The sequence below is a fragment of the Garra rufa genome, chromosome 7, assembly GCF_049309525.1.
Source record: "Garra rufa chromosome 7, GarRuf1.0, whole genome shotgun sequence".
Lineage (NCBI taxonomy): Eukaryota > Metazoa > Chordata > Actinopteri > Cypriniformes > Cyprinidae > Garra > Garra rufa.
Genome location: NC_133367.1, coordinates 8,415,012 through 8,442,564, shown reverse-complemented (window position 1 = coordinate 8,442,564; position 27,553 = coordinate 8,415,012). Strand labels below are relative to the sequence as shown.

Sequence of the window (27,553 nt, the reverse complement as noted above, 5' to 3'; positions counted from 1 at the left end):
CAACATGACTAATAAACACACGACTACGACAATATATAGATTATCTGAGTTAGTATTAATATAATTTTCATTATAATAAAATACATTTATAAAGCAATGCCTTTAATACTGCTTAAAATACTACAAAATATGTTATGTGCCTTATTCTGTGTAAGAAGCCACATCATCTTACAGAAGGATTAATTTCAAACACTTGTCTGATGTTATGAAGTAAGTTTGGAGTAAAAACATGTTATTAAATGTGGTATTTTCACATGCTTTGAGATCTAGCACCATTTTCTACACAGAACCGCAGTTAACTGAGAAGCTACGCAAACAGCTGTCATTATATAATAATGACATAGTTATATAATTATAACTACAGCTCTGTGTACTAAATGCTGCTCCATCTGAAAACACCTGACTATTCACAGAACAAGCTTTACTGACAAAATGTGCATGACAATTGCCTTCAATTAATTGTGCAGCCCTATTAATCAGTAATCGTACAGACAGAGCAGACACACAATTTCAGTTTTGTTTTGTGATTTAACCAGAATGATTAGATGGTCTCTGCACCATTTAAGCCAGTGGTTCTTAATTCCAGTCCTTGCGCACCCCCGATCTGAATATTTTCACATATATAACACACTTCAGTGCCTTTTGAATGGAACATATATGTTCGCATCAAACTGGAGTCATGGGGGAATATCCTTTGATGTCCACTTCTCAGGGCACTTACAGACGAATAGAACAAACATCTGAAGTGACAAGAGAAACATACAAGATGTGCAGAGTGGGGTACATGAGGACTGGAATTGAGAACCGCTGGTTTAAGTGATAGATTGAAGCACTAGTGTGTGAGACTGTGCAAGAGCCACAAGAGAATTGGTTAAAAAAAGGGATGGGGACAATATTGACCATGACAAAAAGTGGTGTGGGCATGTCCCACCCATAAATTACGCCTATGATTATTCCTTAAAAACAAAATTTTTATACTTTTAGTTGTAGTGCATGCATTCTACTGAACACTTGTAATGTATTTCTGCAGTTTTACTCAAATGAAACTCAGTCAAATGCTCATGCAGTGACTCTCAGAGCAGATCTGGAGATATTGTTCATGTATTTATGTCCTCATTTAGTGAGGTGACAGATAATAATTGATATCACCACAAGCATCACGCGCACTTCAGTACGAGTAGCAAACAAAACCAGTGTGCTCACCTGTGTGTGTGTGTGTGTGTGTGTGTGCGAGCAGGGCTTAACTCCTCTGCGATACAAAAGAAAATTTTAAATGCAGAAATGACATGCTGTTGTAAATAAGATAAATAACATAAGGCTATTTGGTGTGTTCAAGGAGAGACACTGCAGGCAAAAACACAGTTTTCTTTGTGCACCTGTCAAGTTTGAGATTTTGGGATTCATGGTTTTTTTTTTCATAGCGTTTTTTTCAGACTTGTGGAAAAAAGTCTTTATTTTGTATAGTTGTTTTATTCTTGTCTATGTCCAAAAGGTTTTTACATAGTGATTTGTTCATATATAGTTAGCTTGATTTTATTTATTTCCTCAAGATTATTATTATTATTTTTTTAATTTTCTGTCTGTTCAAAGTTTTTCTCTGAATAATGGAGTGGCAAAATTCCCTCTGTAAAACATTTGACTTTAATATGTCACTGACTTCATCCAGTATTTAGATTTTTGTACTAGAAATGTATGCAAATTAGTGTATATTTTATTAAATAATGCCTCATTTGCATTTCTAAACCTATCATTTTAGAAAACTTGTAATACAATTAATGTTTGCAATTATCAATGTGATCAATCAACTGGGTAAGTGACGTCATAACTATTAGTTTTTTGTTTTTTTCTTATTCACCTGCAGTGTCTCATCTTAATAAAAGAAAGGTAGGAAAGATAGGAAAGGTAACCTTGAATGACTTCTGTTGTGATCTGATGCTATAGAGAAAATAAAATTAAATAATTAAATTAAATTAAATTAACCTTCAAGGGAGAGTGAGGCACCCCCCTAAATAATAAAAGTTCCAAGAGTCCGGCTTCTATACTTTCTTCCCAGCAGTCTGGGTATCTTTTTGGAATAGTTATTCATATTTCCATATGGGTAGCAGTATGGGAACTTGTCTACCCTTGCCCTAAATGTAACCCGCACACAAGACTTTCTGCAGTTTTAGACCTTTAAAAAACTTTGTTTTGTAAAAGTTATGAGCTTCTTTCCAAAAAATAAAAAATGTCCAATCAAGGTCTTAATTTACTGGTATTGGTGTCCTTGTGAGGACATTTGGTCCCCATAAAAAAAATAAAAATAATAAAATTAAAACTTGCCGAAAAGTAGTATTTGGAAATGTCTGAATATATATCCAAATCCATAACTTAATAGAAGTAAGCAATTATGTCTAAAAACATCAAGCCTCTCTTGAAGCGTCTTTCCATTTAATCACCTTCTGCTAATGCAATGCATTTATCTCATATATGGATTTAATATCATCCGCTGCTCAATATACAGCATTAAACTAAGATGAATGAAGTTTGTTTGAGATCAGATCTCTGTGTGGAGCACTGGCTGTTGTCAGACTCCTTGTGCAAACTAAACTCTCACTGGATTATTACAATTAATGGCAACATGAATGTTAACTGTAATGTAAACTGATATTTCCTACTGACACACCACAGCAAAAGATAGAAATAACTGACTTTAAACCATTTTTATCTGGTGAAAATACTAGTGACATAAGACTATTGCACAGAACTATACAGAACAAACATATATTACATTGATTTTACTGAAAATAAAAAAGTTACATTTCAGGTGCACACTAGTGGCTAGATACTAAAGTGAAATGATATCTAGCAATTTAATTTAATTCAGTGTTCATTTGTCAGATTTTGCTTTACAACTAAGTTTTAGTTCATTTGAATAAGGAATAAAATATTATTGTGTTTAGGGATTTTCATTGTTTAGGTCATTTCTAGAATAACTGATTAATGATCTGAATGTGACATTTTCATTCTGGTTCTAGGCTTTCAAACTGCAGTATCACTGAAGAAGGTTATAAAGCTCTGGCTTCAGCTCTGAGATCAAACCCTTCACACCTGATAGAGCTGGATCTCACAGGAAATGATCCTGGACAATCAGGAGTGATGGAGCTCAATCATTTACTACAGGATCCAAACTGTCAACTCAAGACACTGAGGTGAGACCTGATCAAATAATGGAAAATTTTTTTTTTTTTTGTTAGTCATACAGTAATCTGGATAATGTGTTTCATCAGAATGATCATATCAGGTGCTGTGGGTTTTGTTGAACTGATGATCAAAGTCTGCTTTATTGTCAATTCTACCGCCTGCGTTACTCGCAGACCCTCGGTGCATACGGATAACACTAACAGTAGAATGTAAAAATACAGACAAATACAGATTAAATATAATATGAGTACAAGTATACTAATAAGGACATGCAAACAAGATAAAGTAGCACAAGGCACATGTCAGATAGAGTGCAAACCAGTCAAATAAACAAACAGTGCAGATATAATGAGTGTAGAGCAAAAAGAGCTTATCATTCTGTTTAAAGTGACAAAGAGCTCAGAGAGCAGTCTTTATTTAACTGTCAGAAGAGGTAGTTTTCAGTCCAGTGCTGCACAAAGTGACTGGTGTGGGTCAGTGTGTGTCAGTGGGAGGGGGCTGGAAGATCCTGGGGATGTGGGAGTGGGGGGGGGGGGGGGGGTCAGAGGTCAGTAGTGCATGGGGCAAAAGAGGGGAGGGGGGCAGAGAGTCAGGAGAGAGTTGAGCTTCTTGACAGTCTGATGGATGAAGCTGTCCTTCTGGTTAGAATGCTCTCGATGGTGCCTCTGTAGAAGGTGCACATGATGAGGCCCGGGGCTCTGGCTCTTCTCAGTTTGTGGAGGAAGTGGAGACGCTGCTGTGCTTTCTTGGCCAGTGCAGTGGTGTTGTTCGTCCAGGAGAGGTCCTCTATGATGTGCCCACCCAGGAACTTGCTGCGAAACAAATACCTATGAGATCAAAGGCGGATATCGCGTTATTCACACTCACCTGCTGTGTTGCTGATAAACATGATATAATTTTAGTTCTGTTGCTTTTATATGAAAATAAATATGATTCGCCAGACACTAACTGCAGCCTGGAGCAATGGGTGTGCCAAAAGGTGAGGGTGTGGCAAAAAGTTTCTCATTGGTCTCGCCGAAAAGTAGGGGCGTGCCAAAAGGTTTTGCGAAAAATGCCTGCATGGCGCGGGTTACTGACGTCATCACCACGGCAAGTTTAGGTTATAGTTTCTCTCTCTTTCATTACTATTATTTTGTTTCAACATTTTATTGTATATTCTCATTTTTACATATTGTAGTCTTTTGCAATAAAAAAGGTTTACAAAACCTATAGTATATAGTAAATATAGTAATCAAAAACAAATTACAACTATTTGTGCAGTTTTGCAATAAATAAATGATTCTGATTGCACTTTTCTTGTGATTTTTTTTTTTCTTTTTTCACTATTCTGGAGTGGGATTACCGACTATAAAAAATACTTCTATGCTATATTGTTAATAAAATTGTAATTTCCCTGCATATTTTGGTCAGTTACTTTTTATATCCTTTTATATTCGCTATAAAATAGGTTTAGGTTTGGGGGAGGTTAAGGGGGCTAAAAATATAAATCGCTTATTAATAAAATGATATATAGCTCACAAAAACAACAGACAACACAAAATCAAAAAACAAAAACACATTAAATACATATTAAAAAATTATTCTATCCTTTCAGGAGACCAGTGTCTCCATAGTTTAGATGTATAGCGTATGGCGCTATGTTTAGTGTTAGTCAGTATCACGATGACACTATTTCCAGACTCGGCAAATTAACTTATACATTATGTTTCTCAAAACAGCCTTCAATGTGTTAACTCGAGCAGACACAAACAAGTCACTGGCACTAGTCCATCTCGGCTTTTTTAACAAAAGTCTTAGTTCATCATCATAAGCCACTTGTAGTCTCTGAAGGCTGGCTTTTTTGTAATTCCACCAGAGATTTGCTGTGTACAGAGAAGTACAATATGCTTTGAACAAAGTTAATTAAAAAGTTAATAAGAAGGCATTGATATGAATATCTTAATGAAATTAAAGAAACGTAAATATTTTACGTTTTTTAGCTATAAATACATAGCTATGTGTATGTTTTAAACGCTGAAATACGTCTAAATTGTACGTTTTAGCATCAATAAAATGTACAAAAATGTAGGTTCTGTGCCTCTAAATGTTGCGTATAAATTCCTCCGTATAAACAATGAGAGCAGGCTGTTGTGGGACACCTGTGTTCAGTGTGATGGTGCTGGATGTGTTTCTGAGACCCGAACTGCCTGAGGTCTCCCAGTCAGAAAGTCAAACAGTTGCACAGCGAGGTGTTGAGCCCCAGCGATTGAGCTGAGTTTGTGAATGAGCTGTTGAGTGAATGATGACTGTCAACACAGTTTAGTGTGCTGCTGTTCTGGAGTATGGTATACCTTCCTCATTAACATCAACTATTTTTATGGACACTTTTACTCAAACTATTTAAATGTTTCTGAACACACTGTAGTTTAATTGCCATCAAGTTCAGATTCACTCTATCACTGTATCTCTACAGCAGGTCTGTGAGTCTCCAGATGATCAAAAACATTCAGTTTCACAAGAACATTTTCTGCCATTTCTATTATGTGACTATTAGACTTTCAATTATTATGTATTTATTTGTGTATTCAAATTTTCAAAGAAAGGTTTTGCAATTACTAGAGCATTTTAAAGCAATAACATATCATATCAGCGATTTTTCTAATGCCATAGATCTTTAAATCAGAACTAAATTGATCTTGTTTGCTTCATCTTGTTTTCTGCAGGTTTTTGGGTCCTGCTGCAGATGAAGGCTGTCAGTATGTGACTGGAATTGTGGGTAAAAACCCGTTACTCCTGAGAAAGCTGAATCTGAGTAAACATAAACTAGGAGACACACGAGTGAATCAGATCTCTGCTCTACTGGAGGATAAACACTGTCAACTCAACACACTGATGTGAGTATTGCTGCTTTAGTTCAAATCTTACATTACTTTTAATAGTACTGTTATTGTAGTTGATCATATGTCCTCATTAGTTTGAGTCAGAGCAGTTTTTCTCAGCATCACAAAGAGCCACTAATGTGAAGATCCTACTATTTCTTGCTGGATCGGGTGTAATGGTCAGACAGGGCCGATCTAAATCCAGTATTGTGTGAACTGTTCTGTGTTTCTGTTAAACCAAACAAAAGGCATACAAGCCCAATATTCTGAGTTTTCTGAACGTATTTGATAGTTTAATGTGAGATACAGATATTTAAGGCCTTACACTAAAGTTAATGTAAACTCTTTTCTCTGCTGCGTCTGTCAGTCATTCTCTGTTCAATTCAAACTCTGGTCGTGTTCAGTTAAAACAGTCAGCTCCATAAAACTCTCTCCAAGATCATTCAGTGTCCCATTATTATTGATTTATAGATAAATGACTATGATTTTGCATATATATGGCTGTTTATTGTTGTTTCTAAATCATGTTTCCGGGTGTCTGTTGAACAAAACACAGCATAGCAAAGACTATCAATAGTTTTTAACATGCACATTAACTGAAATTTAAAACTGTTAAAGGAAAAGGCTCAATAAACTGTTGCACAGATATAATACACAACAATATCTTTGTTATTTGAATTTTTAATGTGAAGAGTTGTGTGCTGTGACAAGTCCATCATTTTGTGCACCGGATGCAAATACTGTAAACATTATTTGTTTTGTCCTATCTATCATATGTTGATGCCTCTGTTAAAATATTTCGTTTTATAATATTTATATTTATGTAGAAATATATTGTTTTTCATCAATACTTTTTATAACCACAATGCAAATAGCAATGAGTAACATTTTACCAGATTCAGTGCTGCACTTTTATTTGTTCCCCATCAAATGATGTTTTTTCACAAAATGTTTGTATTTATAAAATTATTAATATTGTGCACTGATTTTTCTAGAATAAATTTTGCTACTAAATTATCCACTAACCGTTTATAATATATTTTTTCATAGATTATGATTATGAATATGAACATACTGTATATACATATGTAAATGTATATATATACATTTATATTTTTTTTTTTTTTTTTTTTTAATGGAGCAGTTTGTAAGTTGTAGTTTTTTTGTTTGTTTGTTTTGACAACTATTCATAACTTTTTTTTAATTTAAAGTTTGTGTTTGTCAAAATGTAAAATGTCTAATTTTGGTGCAGCATATACTGTAAATTGTAAAAACTGAACAAGAGCAGATGCTTTAATTAAAAACAACTTGCATTTAGGAATACAAGAAACAATTCATTATAAAGAGGCAAATAAAATTGTGCTCGTAATACAAAGTATCAGACATTATTTAGTTTAGTATGAGCTAGAACAGGGAGGATTAAGGAAAAGTGAAATTAATATTGTTTTTTATGATCATTCTTCTTTCTGTCTTCAGTCTTCTTTCTTGGGTAAATACACAATTACAGAGAAACAGTTTCTCATACTCCTGTCTTGGTTTGTTTCATATCATTAAGATTTCATGATTTTTCTGGTTTATTAGTGACTGTATAGCATTTGCTGATGATCATCATAGATCTGAGTCATTGTTCTTTCTCTTTCTGTCTTCAGTCTGTGGGGATGCAGTATTACAGAGAAACAGTGTCTCAACCTGACTTCAGCTCTGAAATCAAACCCATCACACCTGAGAGAACTGATGCTGAGAGGGAATAAACTAGGAGACTCTGGAGTGAAAAACCTCAGTGATCTACTGATGAACCCACAATTCAAGCTGGAGAAACTACAGTTAGTATCATTATACTGTACAGCAGTTACAGTCAGATTAAAGTTCACTGTTTAGTTTAGGACCACTGGACTCTTGACATCTTTGCTGTGAAACAAAACAGAAGTAAAAAACAAAAAAAAAAACAGTCTAACAAATGACTGGAGATGATTCTGACAGATTTATACTGGACTAATAGTATATTTCACTAAATCTTTTATTAAGGGATGTATATATTATTTAGTATATTTGTATAAGTTGGAAATTGCAAACTACACTCTAAAATAGATTAAAAAATACTTGATTTGATGGATTTAATGATTTTTGTCCATTAAAAATATAAAAAATAGACAATTTAATTTAGTTAATTGTACTGTTGTTTCTATATTGATTCTATGTATTGATTGATTATTTGTTGATTGAGGACAAATCCAGACTGGGATTGTAACTAGTGTCCTCAAATACTCTAAGTATAGAATACAAAGTTTCATATCATTATTTTTCATGATTTTTCTGGTTTATTAGTGACTGTATAGCATTTGCTGATGATCATCATAGATCCGAGTCATTGTTCTTTCTCTTTCTGTCTTCAGTCTGTGTGTATGCAGTATTACAGAGAAACAGTGTCTCATCCTGACTTCAGCTCTGAAATCAAACCCATCACACCTGAGAGAACTGAACCTGAGCGGGAATCAAATCAGAAACACAGGAGTGAATGACTTATGTGATGTACTGAAGGATTCACACTGTAAACTGGAGAGATTGAGGTCAGTAACATTCACATACAAGAATCAAAATGATGAAAATCACTTCAACAGTTTAAACCTCAAACCGTATTCACTTTATAGCCCTTAATTCTGTAATTGTGGACAAATGTGGGCACAGAGGACTCAGGTGTGATCCTATTTTTTATTTACTATAAATTTTATATCACTGTCTTCGATAAAATTTTGTCTATCCACTTATGGTGTTTTTTTTGGGGGGGGGGGGGGTTGAATTTATTTACTTCAAAAAGTACTGTATTTTCTAGGTAAATTATGCTTATTTTTATGTTTTTGTTTTTTTATATATTTTTTTAACTACATTAAAATATCATTCCAATAAGTTCTTAGAGCTAAAACCTAAAGATGAAGTGACTTTGCTGTCACCTAAAAAAAAACAATAATATCAATAGCCACTAGATGGCTATAGTACCTAATGGCTGCATATATAGGCTGAACTCTATGAACCACTGTATAAAATGAATTTGACCTCTTAAGTTTTTGACTATCACAAGTTAAATTTGTAATTTAAGAAAATATATATCTGTGTTAGGTGAGGCTATACAAAGATGCCAAAATATGCTTAGATAAATAAGACAAAGTAGTAAATCATTTATCATTTATTTCAAACACAAAACATCAAATTTAAATAACCAATAGATCTGAAGGTGTCAGAGCCAGGTGGTTGATTGGATCATGCCAAAAAACATGGTCAGACATTGGCTCATTCAATTCAGTTTTTATTTGAAAAAAAAAAAGCCCAGCTCTGACATAGGCTCATTGAATGCATTGTTTGTTGTGTGTGTGTGTGTGTGTGTGTGTGTGTGTATGAGTCTTGAGTTTTTGCCACGATGAGAATGTTGTACAGGATCAGCCCTTCATTTGTGTGTATGTTAGATATGCATTGTATTGGATCTATTGATTTATTTTTACAAAAAAACAAGAAGAATGCTCTAAATTAGTTTTTCCCATTCATTTCTATGGGTGCCCATTTTTGACCCAAATACAAGATTAAGGAGTTTTCTTTTCCCACCCACTTAACATTGTAGAATTGAGTCAAAAAAAATTGTGTGTTCAGGAGGCAAACTTAGGAAAAGTAGCCAAGTCTTGTACCGCTCAGATCAAGGGAAGTATTTTTAAAAAATAAATCAAAATTATTTTGCCCACATTTGTCCAGAATACGGTTTTAGGGTTTAACTAAATCACTTTCTACTCAATATCTCATGATGAGTGGGTTCATGGGTTCACATTATATTTGTGTCAAATTCTTCTCCTTAATGATTTGTTTGTAGGATGATCTTCTCTTCCTTTGTTTGTCTCTTTCTAGTCTTCGATACTGTGGCATTACAGATGTTTCTTCTTTAACTCAGTCTTTGACAAACACAAAAGCACTGCAGTTTCTAAAAGAGCTTGATCTGAGAGTCAATGAGATTGGAGACTCAAAGCAGCGGCTCATTGATGTGCTACGAGACTCAAACTGTAAACTGAGGTGAGTAAACTTCACTTTGTGATATTAAAGAGAGCTTCAATTACCTCTGATATGTGGACAAATATTAACTTTCAAATATTTGTGAAAGGAGATGATCAAATGATCATCAAGCTTTATTTCAAAGGGTTTGTGTCAGAATGAAATATAAAGTTGATCAAAATGTTGAACACAAAGGAGGAAAGAGAACAAAAGCAGACTGTCAGAGCTTTCTCCAACAACAGCTGCTTTATTAATGCCATCAGTAATAGTGAATCATTCCAGTTTGAAATAGATTTGGTCAGATTGGAGGAAAACGCTGGTAAAATCAGTGCAGATTCCAGCTTCAGCTCACAGCCGTCCAGCATCACATGATCAATGTCTCTGTCTCTTGTGTGTTTTTACTTTGACAAGCAACACGTCACATTACTTTACACTTACTTTACTTTCACTTATTTACTGAGACCAATACAAATGTTGAAACTAGAGGAAAAACAGCTTTAACTAGTGCAACATTTCACTGTGATTAACTGCAAAAACTAAAATTGAAATACAGTAACTAATTTGTACTTTGTTCCACTGAGCTCTGATTATCTTCTCTTCTGTTCCACCTTACAGTGTATATAGAGATCCACCACCAAAAGATGATAACTGCTGTCTATCCTAGTTGTTGTATCCTGATGAAAGGAGCAGTGAACATCAGGTGAGGATCCACAGAAGAGCTTCACTACTGTGTCTATGAGGAGAAAGAAATGTGTGATAAATGTGTGAATGTGATCCATACAGGTGAAGAGACTCAGACTTTACAATCAAATAATGCAGCATGTGTGTTAGAAACATGTGATACTGAATGATTCATGTTGATTTAGTATTCAAGCAAATGATGCTTTTGTTTTATTGAAAGCTGAAACATTGATGAACTGCCTTTAACTGAAAATTGATTATATTCAATAATGCGTTACTTACACACTATTGTTCTGTTTAAATACTGTGCAGTTGCTTTGACACAATCTGTATTGTTACAAGCGCTATATAAATAAAGGTGAAACACAATGGAAAAAAAGATGGATTGTGCAGTTTTGACAGATTCATTCATCAAACTAATGTTTTCACACACTGAGTTTGTTGGCATGTTTGGTGAAAACCGTTTGAAAAACTCTTTCTAAATATATTTTTACTTATTTTTAAGCATTTTATTATTGAATGTAATTGAACTATGTATATACTGAGTGGATTTCTATGTCTATTATCTGTTGATTTGCCTTGAAAAGGGTTTGAAGCAGCTGTGTTTCTGCAGATGTGAGTCTGATATTGACCGCAGTATTGAGTTGTTGTTGTTGTGAGGATCTGATGTGTTTCTAGTGAACATTAAACCACATCACCAACTGAACCACACCACAGGATTGATTTAACTCTTAACACACAACCAAACAACTGAGATGAAGAAGATTACACTGGAATATTACAGCAAAGTCCCAGTCTTTATTTCACTCTCCATATTTGATCTGTTCAAGATCACAATAGTCGTTTGGAGAACGAGGGAAATACTTGTTTGTCTACTAAAATACATATATTTGTGTACATGAGGAAATCAAAGAATATTGTGTATCTTGTTTAAATTGACTTCTTAATGTAATAGCATTGAGTTCTTATTTTTAGTTTTTGTTTTTGTTCCAATCTTTCTGTCAAGATAATTCGTTTATTATGATATAAACATCCACAGCTTCATCCCAGCGAACAATTTCTCGTTCCGTTTTTAAGTGTAAAACATGTAAACCCAACGTGTGTGAAAAAGCTCTCCTGTCCCCATGTTGAGAGAAAAAGTAAGATGTTACTTTAGTTCTAGAATAAATGTGAACATGCATTACTTCATCTCACTCACTAAAAAACAGATACAATGTTACTCAAAATGAATAAAAACTTTAAATTCGACGCAAACCTGCAGTAATTAGGCTAAATATGTGAAATAACAAATATACTTTATGTATTTAATCCCTTTTTATTAATCAATGTCTTTGCTGCCGCCCTTCGATGATCCAGTTCATCCATACTAATGAGCAAAAATTACTCAAGATAATCTAACATTTGTTTTCCATTTTTTATTGCTGAAGAGTTTATTTTTTTCTTCTGTGGTCTACTGTACAGACGTCAATTTACTTTTCTCTAAGCCTGAGGCTTTTGCTGTAATAAGGATTTTACATTTGACAAAAATACAACTTTTTATATTAAAAACAAACAAGCCCTGCCCTGCCCAGATTTAAAAAGTAACGCAAAAGTAACGTAACGCATTACTTTCCATAAAAAGTAACTAAGTAACGTAATTAGTTACTTTTTTTAGGGCGTAACTCAATATTGTATATTGTATAATATTTTAAAAGTAACTTTCTCCAACACTGGTTAAGACAGTAAACCATGTTTTGTTTTTGTTTTTCAGCAGGACTGTGTTATTAAGCATAAAAGATGTTTGGATGTTTTAAGAGTTGATGACTGTTTTACCAGGTTGCCATGGCAACGGCCCAGATCCTGTTCCATCGCTTCTTCTACTGCAAATCATTCGTTAGACACTGTGCCGAGGTCAGATGCTAATAGTCCACTTTAGACGTTCTGATAGCTTTCCTGATAGCACATACTTGATGTCTGCAAGTACGTGTTTTTTTTAGAGAGTTTGCTCATCTGCAATACGTCTATTGCATGTTTCCTATCAGATGTCAAATAGATATTTATTAGATGTCTTTAAGATGTTTATGAATTAGAATGTATGTAAAATTGACGTCTTATAGATGTTTGTACACAGCAGATGCTTTCCAGATCAAGAGATCTTTAACAGACGTCTTGCAGACATACGTGTGCTATGTGGGATGCATTGTAATTCATAAACATCTTAAAGACATCTAATAGACATCTATTTGCCATATGATAGGAAACGTCCAATAGACGTATTGCAGATGAGCAAACACTATAAAAATGCGTCTTGCAGACTTCAAATAGATGTTTCTGAGATGTACGTGTGCTATCAGGGATGTAGTTTGTACTTTTAACCCTGTTGCAGACGCTGGCCATGGTGTTTATCTAGTAATTATGACTTAACTCATTATTTTGACTTTTTATCTCATTATTTTGACTTTTATCTAGTAATTATGGTTAAGTAAGTCATAATTTTGACTTTTAAATCATGATTTTGACTTTTATCTAATAATTATGACTTAAGTCATAGTTTTGACCTTTTTTCTTATAATTTTGATTTAGTCAAAATTATGACTTATCTCAAAGTTATTTTTTAAAGTCAAATTTAAAAAAAAATTATCAATTACAATTAAAAATTTCGACATGGTAAATCATAATTTAGACTTTTATCTTGTAATTATGACTTAAGTCATTGTTTTCACTTATCTTTTAATTCAGCCTTTTTATCTTAATTATCACTTTTAAAATGAATAATTTTGATGTGGTAAGTCATAATTTAGATTTTTTTATCTCATAATTTAGAGATTTTAAATCATGATTTTGACTTATCTAATAATTATGACTTAATTCATAATTTTGACTTTTTATCTCATAATTTTTATTTATCTCATAATCATGAGTTTGAAATTCATAATTTTGTCTTTATCTCGTAATTTTTCTATTTTTTAACATTATTTGACTTTTATCTCATAATTATGACTTAAGTCATAATTTTGACTTTCTATCTCTTACTAATAACTTAAGTATGTCATAATTCCGACTTTTTAATGCACTCATTTTTTTTCTTACCTAATCCTTACTGTTTTTATTCGTTGATTTTCGTCATAGTTTTTGTCATTCAGAATGAGTTTTCGTTTCGTTATCGTCTCGTTTTTGTCAGTGAAAAAATGTTGACGAAAAATTGACACTGATTCTAAATCATAAACATTTGAAAGACATCTATTTGACATTATAGGAAACGTCCTTATGGACATATTGCAGATGAGCAAACGCTTTCTATCAGGGATGTAGTTGCAAAAGGTGTAAAATCAAATAATCTGTAAATGTGCCATCTCTAAACAGACGGTGGCCATGGCGTGTCTCCAGCTGGCGTCTAAGATCGAGGAGGAGCCGCGGCGGGTGAGGGACGTGCTGAACGTCTTCCACCACCTCAGACACGCCGCAGGACACAGGTAACACTGCTCACCTGTCCAGCGTGTGTGAGTCTGCGTGTGTGTCCTGAAGCTGCGGTGTCTCCGTCAGGCGAGTCAGTCCCATGCTGCTGGACGACGGCTACATCAGCCGCAAGAGTGACGTGATCAAAGCAGAGCGCCGCGTCCTGAAAGAGCTGGGCTTCTGTGTCCACGTCAAACACCCGCACAAGGTCAGGCCGCCGCATTCTTACATGCATGGGTTGCTTTCTAGCCCACAAACAGTTTACGCAAGTATGCACTTTTTTTGCTAATGCATCGCAAGCTTTTGTGCCACAGTTAGGGTGCATTTTTATACTTGTTAAATCCTGCATTTTACATCAGATATGAACTCTTTACACAAATATGCAAATTCTTTGATAATGCATTGTGAGCTTGCGTGCATAATCTGCAGTGATGGAATAACAGCGCTATAAATAAATGGCGTTACTAACGGTGATGATGATTGGTGTGTCTGTAAACGTGGTGTAACTGAGAACGTGATGATTGGCTTAGATTGAGTACATTTCCCATTTCCATTGTTTGCCAATCAGAGGCAGAGTAGTGCGGGTGCACATGCACGGTCAGTCGCACACACCAACATCCAGGAGTCACAACGACGATTCGTGTACAATGTTTTATATTTATTTTATGGTTATATTAAATTAATTTTTTTTTTAAGTAACACAATAGTTACTTTGCCTGGTAATTAGTTACTTTTATAATGATTTAACTCAGTTACTAACTCAGTTACTATTTGTGAGAAGTAACTAGTATCTATAACTAATTACTTTTTTAAAGGTATGTGCCCAACACTGATAGTCTGACACATTTGCAGCATTTTAGGCCAGAAAAGTATTTTGTACGGAAATAAAGTCTTTTGCTAATGCATCGCACACATGTGCCAGTTAGACTGGTACGTTTTTATGGAAGCCCATTTCTGCTACGTAAGAAAAAAATCTTAAATAATTTCAATTTTCATGTTGAAATTATCAGATAAAAAGTCAAAATTATGACTTTAAAAGTCAAAATTATGACAAATTATGATAAAGCCTCTTTCACCGACAAGACTTAAGTCATAATTATGAGATAAAAAGTTGAAATTATGACTTAAGTCATAATTATGAGATACAATTAAATTTTGACTTAAGTCATAATTTAAACTTTTTGTCTCATAACTTGAGTTGTAATTATGAGATAAAAAGTTGAAATTATGTCATAAGTCATAATTATGAGATGCAATTAAATTTTGACTTAAGTAATGAGATAAAAAGTTGAAATATGACTTAAGTCATAATTATGAGATAAAAAATAAATTTTGACTTAAGTCATTATGAGATAAAAAGTTGAAATTATGACTTAAGTGATAATTATGACAATTACATTTTGACTTAAGTTATGAAATTAAAAAGTTGAAATATGACTTAAGTCATAATTATGAGATAAAATAAAATTTTGACTTCAACTTTTTGTCTCATAACTTAAGTCAAAATTTTATTTTATCTCATAATTGTGATTTAAGTCATCATTTCAACTTTTTATCTCATAACTTAAGTTATAATTATGAGACAAGTCAAAATTGTGACTTACTGAGTCGCAATTATGAGATAAAAAGTCGAAAATATGACTTAAAAAGTTGAAATTATAAGATAAAAAGTCAAAATTATGACAAGTCATAATTACAAGATAAAAAGTCTAAATTATGACAAATTATGATAAAGCCCCGGTTTCACCGACAAGACTTAAGTCATAATTATGAGATAAAAAGTTGAAATTATGACTTAAGTCATAATTAAGAGATACAATTAAATTTTGACTTAAATCATAATTTCAACTTTTTATCTCATAACTTGAGTTGTAATTATGAGATAAAAAGTTGAAATATGACTTAAGTCATAATTATGAGATAAATTTTTTTTTGACTTAAGTCATTATAAGATAAAAAAATTGAAATTATGACTTAAGTGATAATTATGAGATACAATTAAATTTTGACTTAAGTAATGAGATAAAAAGTTGAAATATGACTTAAGTCATGATTATGAGATAAAAAAGAAATTTTGACTTAAGTCATTATAAGATAAAAGTTGAAATTATGACTTAAGTGATAATTATGAGAGACAATTAAATTTTGACTTAAGTTATGAGATTAAAAAGTGGAAATATGACTTGTGATAATTATGAGATAAAATTAAATTTTGACTTAAGTCATAATTTCAACTTTTTATCTCATAACTTGTTATAATTATGAGATGAAAAGTCAAAATTATGACTTACTGAGTCGAAATTATGAGATAAAAAGTCGAAATTATGACTTAAAAAGTTGAAATTATAAGATAAAAAGTCCAAATTATGACAAGTCATAATTACAAGATAAAAAGTCTAAATTATGACTGAGTTAAAAACATAAAAGGCATTCAGTTGTCTCCACCTATTGGCATAAAGAAATGGTCTCTTAATGTGTTTGAGTGAATTAATCAGAACAAATCTTTTTAATAAACAAGTTCAAGAGAAGTCAGTGGGAAAGTGCTTAATGCGTTTAATGCATAATTTTTCAAGTCATAATTTAGACTTTTTTAGGCATACTTTTTTTGACATGCTATCGGGCCGACAGGGTTGTCGTCACAGGGGGTAAGACCCACGGTGGCGGACTTTGTGTTTATATCAGTGACGCTTGGTGCCGCGATGCTGTTGTAGTCTGCAAATACTGCTCACCAGTGCTGGAATTTATGGTTATTAAGTGCCGGCCGTTCTACCTACCGAGGGAATATACAGCTATACTGCTGTGTGCTGTGTACATCCATCCCACCTCCAAAAACTACAGGAGCGCACTATATGGCTGTCAGGAAGCTCAACTCTCTCCCAGCTCTGCCCTCACTCCCCTCGTCTGCCCCACAACTTTCTGAACTCTGACACACACACACACACACACACACACACACACACACACACACACACACACACTGACCTGCACCAGTCACTTTGTTTAGCATTGGTCTGCCAACTACCTCACCTACTCATAGACAGTAACAAGACTGCTCTGACACTTTTACACATTGCAAGCTCTGTTGCACTACATTGTTTACATTGTTTACGTGGTTTGCACTCTCTACCATGTGCCCTTACTTGTATATTGTGTTTTTAATTTTATATATTATGTTTATTTGTATTTATTCATATTTTTTTTATTCTACCTTTGTATTTAATGTTACTGTTTGTATTTAATGTTACTGTTTGTATTTAATGTTACTTGTATGCACCATGGGTCTGAGAGTAACGCAATTTCAATTCTCTGTATGTCCTGTACATGTGGCAGAATTGACAATAAAGTTGACTTTGACTTTGACTTATGTAAATCCTATAAGTATGTATCTGTCCACACTCCAGTCCAGTAGGTGGCGGAAATGCACCAAAGCTGGTTTGCCAACCGCCATTAACTTCAAAGAAGAAGACGAAAACGAAAGAAACTGCGGAAAACACGCAGATAGCAAAACAAAGCGTTGCTCATTGGATTTGATCCACTCTATGTCCTAGAAAACATTTTATAGACACAACTTTAGCGCAGACTCTACTAATTTTAACACTCGCGGACATTGTTTTTGTATTTAATCCAATCTGTCTGAGAGATATGAGAATTATTGCTGACAAACTACAGGCCTAAAGGACAGAAAATGATCGTTTCAAATACTTATAAATGCTCTTCTTAGTGGACAAGACTGCAAGTAAGTTTTCCAAAAGGGGTTCTTGAAAACCAATGTGTTTCTGAATGTGGTTATTCTACATGGCAATGCACTTGTTCATAACTGACTTTATTTGATCTAGTGTTTTGTGTTGCTGCTAACTCCAGATATTTCTTGATCTCATTAAGGATCATCATCTCCAGGTCAAACTGAACAGCAGATAGTTTTCTCAACCCAGTGCTGATCTCTGGCAGTTTATCTGCAGTATGTCAGAGGAGCGAGGAAAGGACTCTCCGTCTGAGATGAGTCTCTCACACAAACAGAGGTAAGACTGAGTCTGTTTTCACACAATCATTTTAAACACTGCTGGACTTTCACATCTTTGCTTTAATAAAACCTTAACAAACCTTGTTTTATATTTACAAATGCTGTGCTGAACTTCAGAGCTTTAAAACTTCCTAATTAAAAAATAACATACAAATATTTAAAGAGTAGCCAATAGATAAAAAATATCTGAGAACTGAAAATCAGATTCATCATTTACAATCTTAACCCAGTTTACAGTTGCTCTGCAGCACTGGGTATGTAGATACTTGGTTTTGTTTTTAGGTCTTAAATGTATATTCAGACTGCACACTTAATTTAAAGGGTCATATGATGCTTTTTAATGTTTTCATTTTCCTTTAGTGTGTAATGTATCTGTTTGTGTAAGATCTTCAGAGTTGCAAAGGTCAAAGTGATTTATTTGATCTAACAGAGAACACTGATCCAGAAATGCCTTGACTGAAGTGCAGATATTAATTTCATGAATATACAATATGACGTTATAGGAAATCCCTAATATAGACAAAGGCTTTGACTGTAGCTGAAGACAGGGCCCTAGGCGAGCGTCTGTTGAATGGGCCAGCACTGCAGATTAGAGAGAGTTTGTGTTGGGAAAGTAGATCGCCGCTATCCAGCATTTGTCTTCAGATCGTGTGATTTTGATCATTTGTCACGTAGATACAGTACATAATGTTAATAAATGATGTTTCAGGGGAACAGTGTGTTTTGGCTGTTGGAGAGGTTGTTGGTTTCGTCAGCATATTATCAACAGCACTCTTGTTATTTTTCTTGCCAGTATTGAAAAAGTAAACAGTCTTGTACAGAATGCCATTGTAATACAGGATGCCTTAAATGTGTATATATATATATTAGTCCAACTTTCCCCTGTTCATTTAAGATGAAACTCTTGCTTGTAGAGCTTTAAATCCCGCTTGACTGTAAATCACTGTGGTTTGTTTTAGATGACAGGTTTAAGTGGTCTTGAAGTATGATGTAGATGAGTTTGAGTTTGATTAGTTGGTTTTTGTTTCCTCTGATATAATGGGAGGACCACATTAGAAGTGTATGTGCTGAGAAAGATAATGATGCTGAAACTGTAAATAATGAAAGGATGGGTGTTGAAGCTGGGGTCAGTGCCTCTATTGCTAGGGAAGATATAAATGAGGAAGGTGGGAGAAGTGAGACTATTGAGACTGAGGTGAATGTAGGTGAATGCTCCAGTGGCACAACATTAGATGCAGACAGAGTAGAAATCAAACTCGTGTGTTACATGAGGATGCTGCTGCTGTTACAGAAGAGAGTTTGGACACTGACATTTTCTGTTCTGTGATGGAAGGGGACTTATTCTTTTCTCATTTATGCATTGGGGTATATATTGTACTTTCTTTTTAAAATTTGTAAAATTGATTGTATTAAATAAAGTTTAAGCTCCTTTTATCTTTGTGTCATTAGTGTAAGATCAGGCTCTCATGTGTCCAGCTCTGTGTCTGTGAAGAGTGACTGCTCAAAAGGAAACCCACCGGGGTTCAGTGAGGAAACACCATCAGCTACTGAAAGGTATTTCATGTGTTTTGTATTGTATGGCACTAGCTAATTTTTCCACTGGGATATTTGTGATAGAAATGAACTAAATAAAACAATAAATCACGGATCACAATATCTGCTTTTCTTTTTATTGAAGTTGGTCTGCAGCTACTTTTCAGTAATACAATTACACAAGCAGCAACAAAAAGCATCCACAATAGAAACATCTACTTAATTACTATTTGCAGCATTAAACCATTTCAAATTAGACTGAAGAACTCCTGTAATACTGTTTTTTTTTGTCCTGTTCTTTGCATTAATAGTTGTCTCCTTTATAGGACAGCAGGGCTTAAAGTATTCCGGCACCGTGCCGGATCTCCGGCGTGCGGCCGTGAGGGAAAAATATATATTTTAGAGCCTGCGCATGCGGTTCAATATTTTTGAGACAATTTATTTCACCTACCAATCATATGAGAGGAACGCAGCCTTAACTAACATTACAAGCCTATCAGAAGCAGATAAGGGCGGGTCCTTGCAACAGTATGATTGACACCCATACGTCTGTCACGTTAGCGTTGTCAGAGAAAAAAAAATGGAGCGTTTATGAAGTTTATGAAGCCTGGGGATGATGTCCTAGCAATAGGCCTATGTCTCACTTCCTGCTTCCGGAACGCGGAGTAGGGTAATAGAACTTCCGGTCATTGCTAGTAACGCTACTGCAACGATAACAACAATGGCAGCAATTGTTCTTGAAGCGTACCAGGTTGCTTTACGACTAAACACTAACGAAGTCTTGAGTGAGATTAATAAAGAGAGATGAGGGGCCTTCTTTTAATATTCTCCAGGGCAGCACTTTCGTTTGCAGTTTGCATTTCAACAAGGAGAGCATCTACGTCTCGCAAAGTGGTCGGAAGAAACTTTAAAATACTACACCAACCCGGTTTCCCTGGAATAACTGGGGGGACGATCAGCCCCATCTATGTATTCCCACCAATGATTGTAAATAAAACAAAATTCGATTAATTAAAAAGGATGTTTTATCTGACACATGTATTAAACTTATCTCTGCTATATAAATACACTTGACTTTGACATTCAATAATATCACGTTAAGCGTTTTCTCCCTCATAGAACCCCATTATAAGGAAACGGCTTAACGTGGTTTAACGTACCTCAACAGCGATCTGGAAAGACCAAACTTCTGTTAAATTTTACTTATAATAAATCCTTTCTGCTGTCAAAAGAACGAGCTCTTATTCAGCACACAAAGTGATCTCCCCCATAGAAGTCCATTATAACAAACCATGTTATGCTTTTTCCTTAATGGAGTTATATAGGGATAAAATGCTTAACGTGATATTATTCACTTTATATGCTGAATGATATTTCATTCGTTTGACAGCAGCAAGTATTTATTATAACTGAAATTTAACAGAAGTTTGTTTTCCCTAGTCGTTGTTAAGATACGTTAAACCACGTTACGCTGTTTCCTTATAACGGGCTTCTATGAGGGAGAAAACGCTTAACGTGATATTATTCACTTTACCTGTTGAATAAGGACTCGTTCTTTAGACAGTAGTTAGTGTTTGTTCCAAGTAAGGTTTGACAGAAACTTGGGGTTTCCTGGTCGTTTTTTACGTACATTAAGCCACGTTAAGCGTTTTAGAACGTCCCTAAAAAGCTAACCGGAACTGCCGTCACCCCACTCAGAGACGTTCAATTGTTGCGTGACATAGGCCTATAGTAAAAGGATTCAAAAATAATTGGCGCTGGGACCCGACAAGATTTCTTGCGACGCGGGAATAAATTTCCAAATAAAAGTGGTTGCGGTCGGTGTAATTTGAACGGGAGCGGGCGGTAACAATATCCCGTTCCCGACGTCTTTTCTAAACAGCAAATCTGCGCTTTACTCATTCCTATCAAGCACCTGTAGGCTACAGCCTGCGCTCAAAACTGTTATGCACTCATGGACCAGTGCTTTCTGCGTCGTGCATTTTTTGCAAGGTCTCATAAGCGCGGAAAGTGGGGGTAGCCTACTGATGGTGTTTTTTTTCCGTGGGCAACTGTTTATCAGTTTATCAGCGTTACTCCAGAGCGCGAAGCCACGTTTGGAGTGCCAAAATCTTCATAAGGTTATGCAGACTGATTTTTCGCAAACAGTGTGGTTGTTAACTCCTGTCCTGACCCAAGCCCTTTTCCCCTTTGCCAAAACAACTTATACTGTTTTGGCAATTAAAATAGTTCAGTTTTGCACGTAATGGCAAAAATAACTAATTATTAAGTTAGTTTAGAGAGAGAGAGAGAGAGAAAAAAAAAACGTTTGGAGCATTTTTTTTTTGTTCGTTAAACGTAAGCTGTTTCTTAAAGTAAGGACCAAGCAGCCGGCGGCAGACAGTGACCTACTCTTTGTTTGAATTTGCCTTCACAAATCACGAATTGGCTTAAACAAAAAAAAAAAAAAAAATATATATATATATATATGCGCTATTAGGCACATATCAAATCCTATATATATATATATATATATATATATATATATATATATATATGTGTATGTATGTGTGTGTGTGCGCTATTAGGCACATATCCAATCGTTTGTGCGGAGAGTGGAAGCTAAACCGCCTTTTTTAGGATATGGGCGGTCAGTGACATTTTTTTTTAGTGGAAACTATTTAACCATTATTTTTGTCAGACATGATAAATATATATGTGGAAAGCTTTAAATTAGCACTTAACGAAATAAAACAAATCGAAAACAAAATCTCTTTTATTATGTAGCTAATCCGTAAAGATGCAAGGCGCGTCCAATGAGGAGATGGATGAGGAGGATCGTTAGCTGACTCAGAAAACAATAGTTTATAAATAAATAATTTAAATATCTCCTTGCTGTTTCACAATCATGGTAATTACTTTTGCTGGTGCTTTGTGGCAAGCTTTAGCTACTTGAACGGAGAATCCAGCTGTGCTGAAGATACGCTCAATGCTGCTGACAGCATCATCATCATTGAATGTCTGAAATATAATTTTTTAGTCCGCGTTTGATCTATGGCGGGCTGAAATGCAGGGCTATACTACGTCTTAAAAGTGGAACATGGAAATATAATGGATGTACTGCGAAATGGTTACATGTGAGATTCTGGAAACGAGAACTAAATTTAGTGGGAACGGTCGGGTCGGGAAGAAAATTATTCTAACAAAGCGTGAATATATAGCGGGAGCGGGTGGGTGCGGAATAAAAGCTCGCGGGAGCGGGACTTGAAAAGCAGTTCCGCGCATACCTCTACATTAGTTCACTCATTCAGTTCACTTGAAGGAGTGAATGAAAACGAGTGAGTGAATTCGGACACTAAGTGCACCGGAAGGACTGTCACTTTTGCATAGTGTGTTTACTGTTTAATAATCATTTCAAATGGGCAGCTCCAGTAGTAAGATTAAATGATTTATCTTGAACTCTGTCACGGAAATTATGTATAAACCCAAGTTAAACAATTTAATAATCAATTCACAATGAACGTGTAACTGTTGTACGCTGTAATATGCAGTGGACAAGCGCATTGTAAAATGAACGGATGGATGATTCAGCTGCGGGCGCCATCTTCTGGTGAGACGCGGATCGTGAATTCAATCGGCACGTGACTCTCACAGTGCATTATTATGGGTTATCTCTAGCTGTTGCGTGTTCATCGGTTGTACAACCCCACCCACCCAAAAAATGTTCAGGCTCAGGATTTTTATTTACTTTAACCCCTGGGACAGAGATATAGGATCCAGTTTTTACCTAAATTTGTACTTCTATAGAACCTTCTCTTTAACAGCTGATGCTTGCTCTTTGTGTTTGATTAAAAAATAACAAGATATTTTTCTTAAATTTTGCTTTAACCACATTTCATTTTATTCACAATTTTAACAGGAACCACAAGGATTTCACAGACAAACTCCCTGGAATCTTCCAGGTTGGAAAATATTTTCTATATGTTTAGATTTATAGCAAACAAATTGGTTACTGGGCAGTGTTTTACAAATATTAATTACTGATTATAAAATTTGGACCAAATATGGATGTGGAATTGGTCTTTTTTATTTATTTATTTATTTTGCTTTGTTTAAAGGATCTTGAGAAGAAAATAATAGAATTTCTAAAGAATGAGCTGGACATGTTTAAGAAAATATTACAAAAAGAGAACATGCAATACATGAAAGACTTTAATGAGAACAGATGCAGTATGAAAGAAGCAGCTCTTGATCTCACGCTCTACTTCCTGAGAGAGATGAAGCAAGATGAAGCTGCTAATACTCTAGAAGGTAAGAGACTCTGTTAGCTGCTTCCAGCCCTGTGTCAATATGTTTCTTCTTCCACAATCACTGTTATGACTCATATGTCTCTCATATCATGTGTTCATAACCTGTGCTGTTTCTTACAATGACATACTTCCTTTAGACTTCCACATTCTGCTCCAAACATAACAAACCCAGAGACTAAACAATCTGTGTATTTTATTTCTGTATTTAGATGAGCTGTTCTTCATTCATCAGCTAAAATGCAGCCTAAAGAAGAAATATCAGTGTGTGTTTGAAGGAATTGCAAAGCAAGGTGACTCTACTCTTCTGAATAACATCTACACAGATCTCTATATCACTCAGGGTTGTAGTGAACAGGTCAATACTGAACATGAGGTAAGACAGATTGAAGTTGCTTCCAGACGTCATGAATCACAAGAAATACAGGTTGAGTGCAAACATATGTTTAAAGCACCTGAACAAGACAAGCAGATCAGAACTGTACTGACAAAAGGAGTTGCTGGCATCGGAAAATCAGTCTCTGTGCAAAAGTTTGTTCTGGATTGGGCCGAAGGAAAAGAAAATCAAGATATCAGCTTCATATTTCCTCTTCCATTCAGAGAGATGAACTTAAAGGAGAAAGAAAAACTAAGTTTGATGGACCTTATAACTCAGTTTTTCCCAGAAACAAAAGGACTAAACCTTACAAGAAGAAATCAGTGCAAAGTCTTGTTCATCCTCGATGGATTGGATGAATGCCGACTTCCTGTAAACTTTAAGGATAATGAGATGTTGCATGATGTATCTTCACCAGTCTCTCTGGATGTTCTTCTGACAAACCTCATCAAGGGAAATCTGCTTCCTTCTGCTCTCATCTGGATCACCACCAGACCAGCAGCTGCCAGTAAGATTCCTCCTGACTGTATCGACCGGCTGACAGAGATACGAGGATTCAATGATGCACAAAAGGAGGAGTACTTCAGAAAAAGAATCACGGATGAGAATCTGGCCAAAGAAATCATCGATCATGTTAAACAATCAAAGAGTCTCTTTATCATGTGCCACATCCCAGTCTTCTGCTGGATTTCAGCCACTGTTCTTCAGAACATTTTAGTGAAGAAAAGAAATAATGTTGTGAAAAACAATCAGGCTGATGATGTCTCCAAAACACTGCAGGAGTCAAATACTGAAGACACTCCCAAGACTCTGACACAAATGTACACACACTTTCTCAGATTTCATATCCAGCAGAGCAGACGAAAATATGATGGAGAATATACACCAAATGTTTCCTGGGATAAAGATGCCATCTTTTCACTGGGGAAACTGGCATTTCATCAGCTGGAAAGAAACAATGTGATCTTCTATGACACAGATCTGGAAGCCTGTGGTATTGACGTCTATAAGGCATCAGTGTATTCAGGCATGTGTACCCAGATCTTTAAGGAGGAAACTGGGATTGTTCTTGGTACCATGTACTGCTTTGTTCACTTGAGCATTCAAGAGTTTATTGCAGCTCTTTATGCACATCTGTTTCTAGACATAAAGAAGAGAAGTATGTTTGTTCATGAGTCTACAGAACAGGAAAACAAAAGTGAAACCATGATTGATTTGCTCAAGACTGCAGTGGACAAGGCATTAGAGAGTGATAATGGACATCTGGATCTTTTTCTTCGATTTCTCCTTGGTTTGTCACTCCAGTCCAATCAGAGACTCTTACAGGGTCTGTTGACACAGCAAAATGGAAATGACCAGAGCAAAAAGGAAATAGTTCAGTACATCAAGCAGAAATTAGAAGCTAATCTGTCTCCAGAGAGATCCTTTAATCTGTTCTACTGTCTGAATGAACTGAACGACCAAACTCTGGTGAAAGACATTCAGACCCACCTTAGCAAAGGAAGTCTCTCATCTGCTGATCTTTCACCTGCCCAGTGGTCTGCTTTGGCCTTTGTGTTGTTGACATCAGAGGAGGAGCTGGAGGAGTTTGAGCTTCAGAAATTCAAGAAATCAGACGAGTGTCTCATTAGATTATCAGCAGTCATCAAAACCTCCAAAAGAGCTCTGTAAGTTAATCATTTTTTTGATTGTTTTGTTTAATTGTTTGTCCTGGAAAATGTGTGGGAAATTTGAGAAATATGAAATGTAATGTAAAATCTTGTTGTTCTGGTAATTTAAAAAAAAAAAATATTTTGCTGAGAATGAAGAGTTTTGTTCTCCCTCAAACGAACTATTGTTAGTAGCAGAAAGTGCTTTGTTCAGGGATGCTGAGGTTTGACATATGAGAAAAGTATTCTTAATGATGATGGTTAGTCCATCAAATATCTATTCAAATATTTGCAGTGAATCAGCTAACAAGTGATTATGATTTATTTTAATGTATAATTCCAGCCTTTCTGCAGTACCAGTAGAACAAATACTGGGTCAATGCAGCATTGTGTTTTTATAACATGTTTTACAGAATTGTGCATTGTAGCCAGTATTGAGAACACACGTTTACAATGGTTAAGGTGTTTAATCAGAATTCACTCAATAATGCTTTCCTTAAAATTGTGAAACTTGCACTTTCAAATGTATAATTAATTGTAATTAAAGCTGTAGGTTAACTCATACATTGAATACATTTGTTAAATGCAAACATTAAATCTAATTATTCTGTCATCTTATTTCTGTCGTAGGCTAAATGATTGTGGCTTAACAGACAAAAGCTGTTCAGCTCTGGCTACAGTTCTTGGATCAGATACCAGTCTGAAAGAGCTGAACATGAGCAATAATAATCTGCAGGATTCAGGAGTGAAGTTGCTCTGCACTGGACTGGGAAATATAGAGTGTCATTTGGAGATGCTGAGGTAAGTTGTGTGACAATAGACCAAAATTGAGCTTAACAAAAACATAAGGTGAAAACCAGACTTAGATATTGAACAAGTCTGTAATAATTTTTTGTTGTTGTGATATACCATTTAAAATATGCATTTGGTAATGTTCAAAGTAGGTATAACTTAACTTGCGTTTGATTGTACTTTTTTATGTATTATGATGTAAATCTGTTATTCGTAAAAGATCACATCTGTATTTTCATAATACAGTTACAGTTTCAATTAAAATCATTAATTATAATCATGAAGCTTAAACAACTTAAGCTCAATTTATTAAAAGTTAAAAATTGTATGTTTAGGGCCCTATGGTATGGTGGCCGAGAGAGCTCAACGCGCTGCAACTTAGAAAACATATGCAAACAGAAAAAAACAACAACAAATTAAAAAAAAAACATCTTCATCAATTTGACTACACAGGCGCTGCAAATCCTCACAATGCAACCAGACTCAGAAATGCGCTGCAAACACACGAACACGCTGCAAACTCAGAAACGCGCTGCTAATAGCACAGAACACAACGGATATGTTTCAGGGGGACCTCAAAAAGTGACGAACCCATCTGGGACCTGATTATTTGTTCAGTGGCTGTTGGTCATAGCAGAGGTGTTGTCGTGAACTATCTAGTTCACCTACAGAAAAAAAATAGATTCTTCAATGTTCAATTATTCTTCTTTAAT

General features: G+C 35.0%; 1 protein-coding gene across 1 annotated transcript; it reads left to right on the top strand.

Annotated features, from left to right (window-relative positions):
• Positions 1–12,569: 12,569 nt before the first annotated feature.
• Positions 12,570–26,853, top strand: LOC141337907 (NLR family CARD domain-containing protein 3-like). Its single transcript, XM_073843483.1, has 9 exons — positions 12,570–12,638; positions 14,091–14,200; positions 14,253–14,391; positions 18,132–18,202; positions 19,654–19,774; positions 23,580–23,678; positions 23,835–24,027; positions 24,236–26,066; positions 26,679–26,853. The coding sequence occupies exons 1-9, from the start codon at positions 12,570–12,572 to the stop codon at positions 26,851–26,853; spliced, it is 2,808 nt and encodes a 935-aa protein (XP_073699584.1).
• The last annotated feature ends 700 nt before the right edge of the window (positions 26,854–27,553 follow it).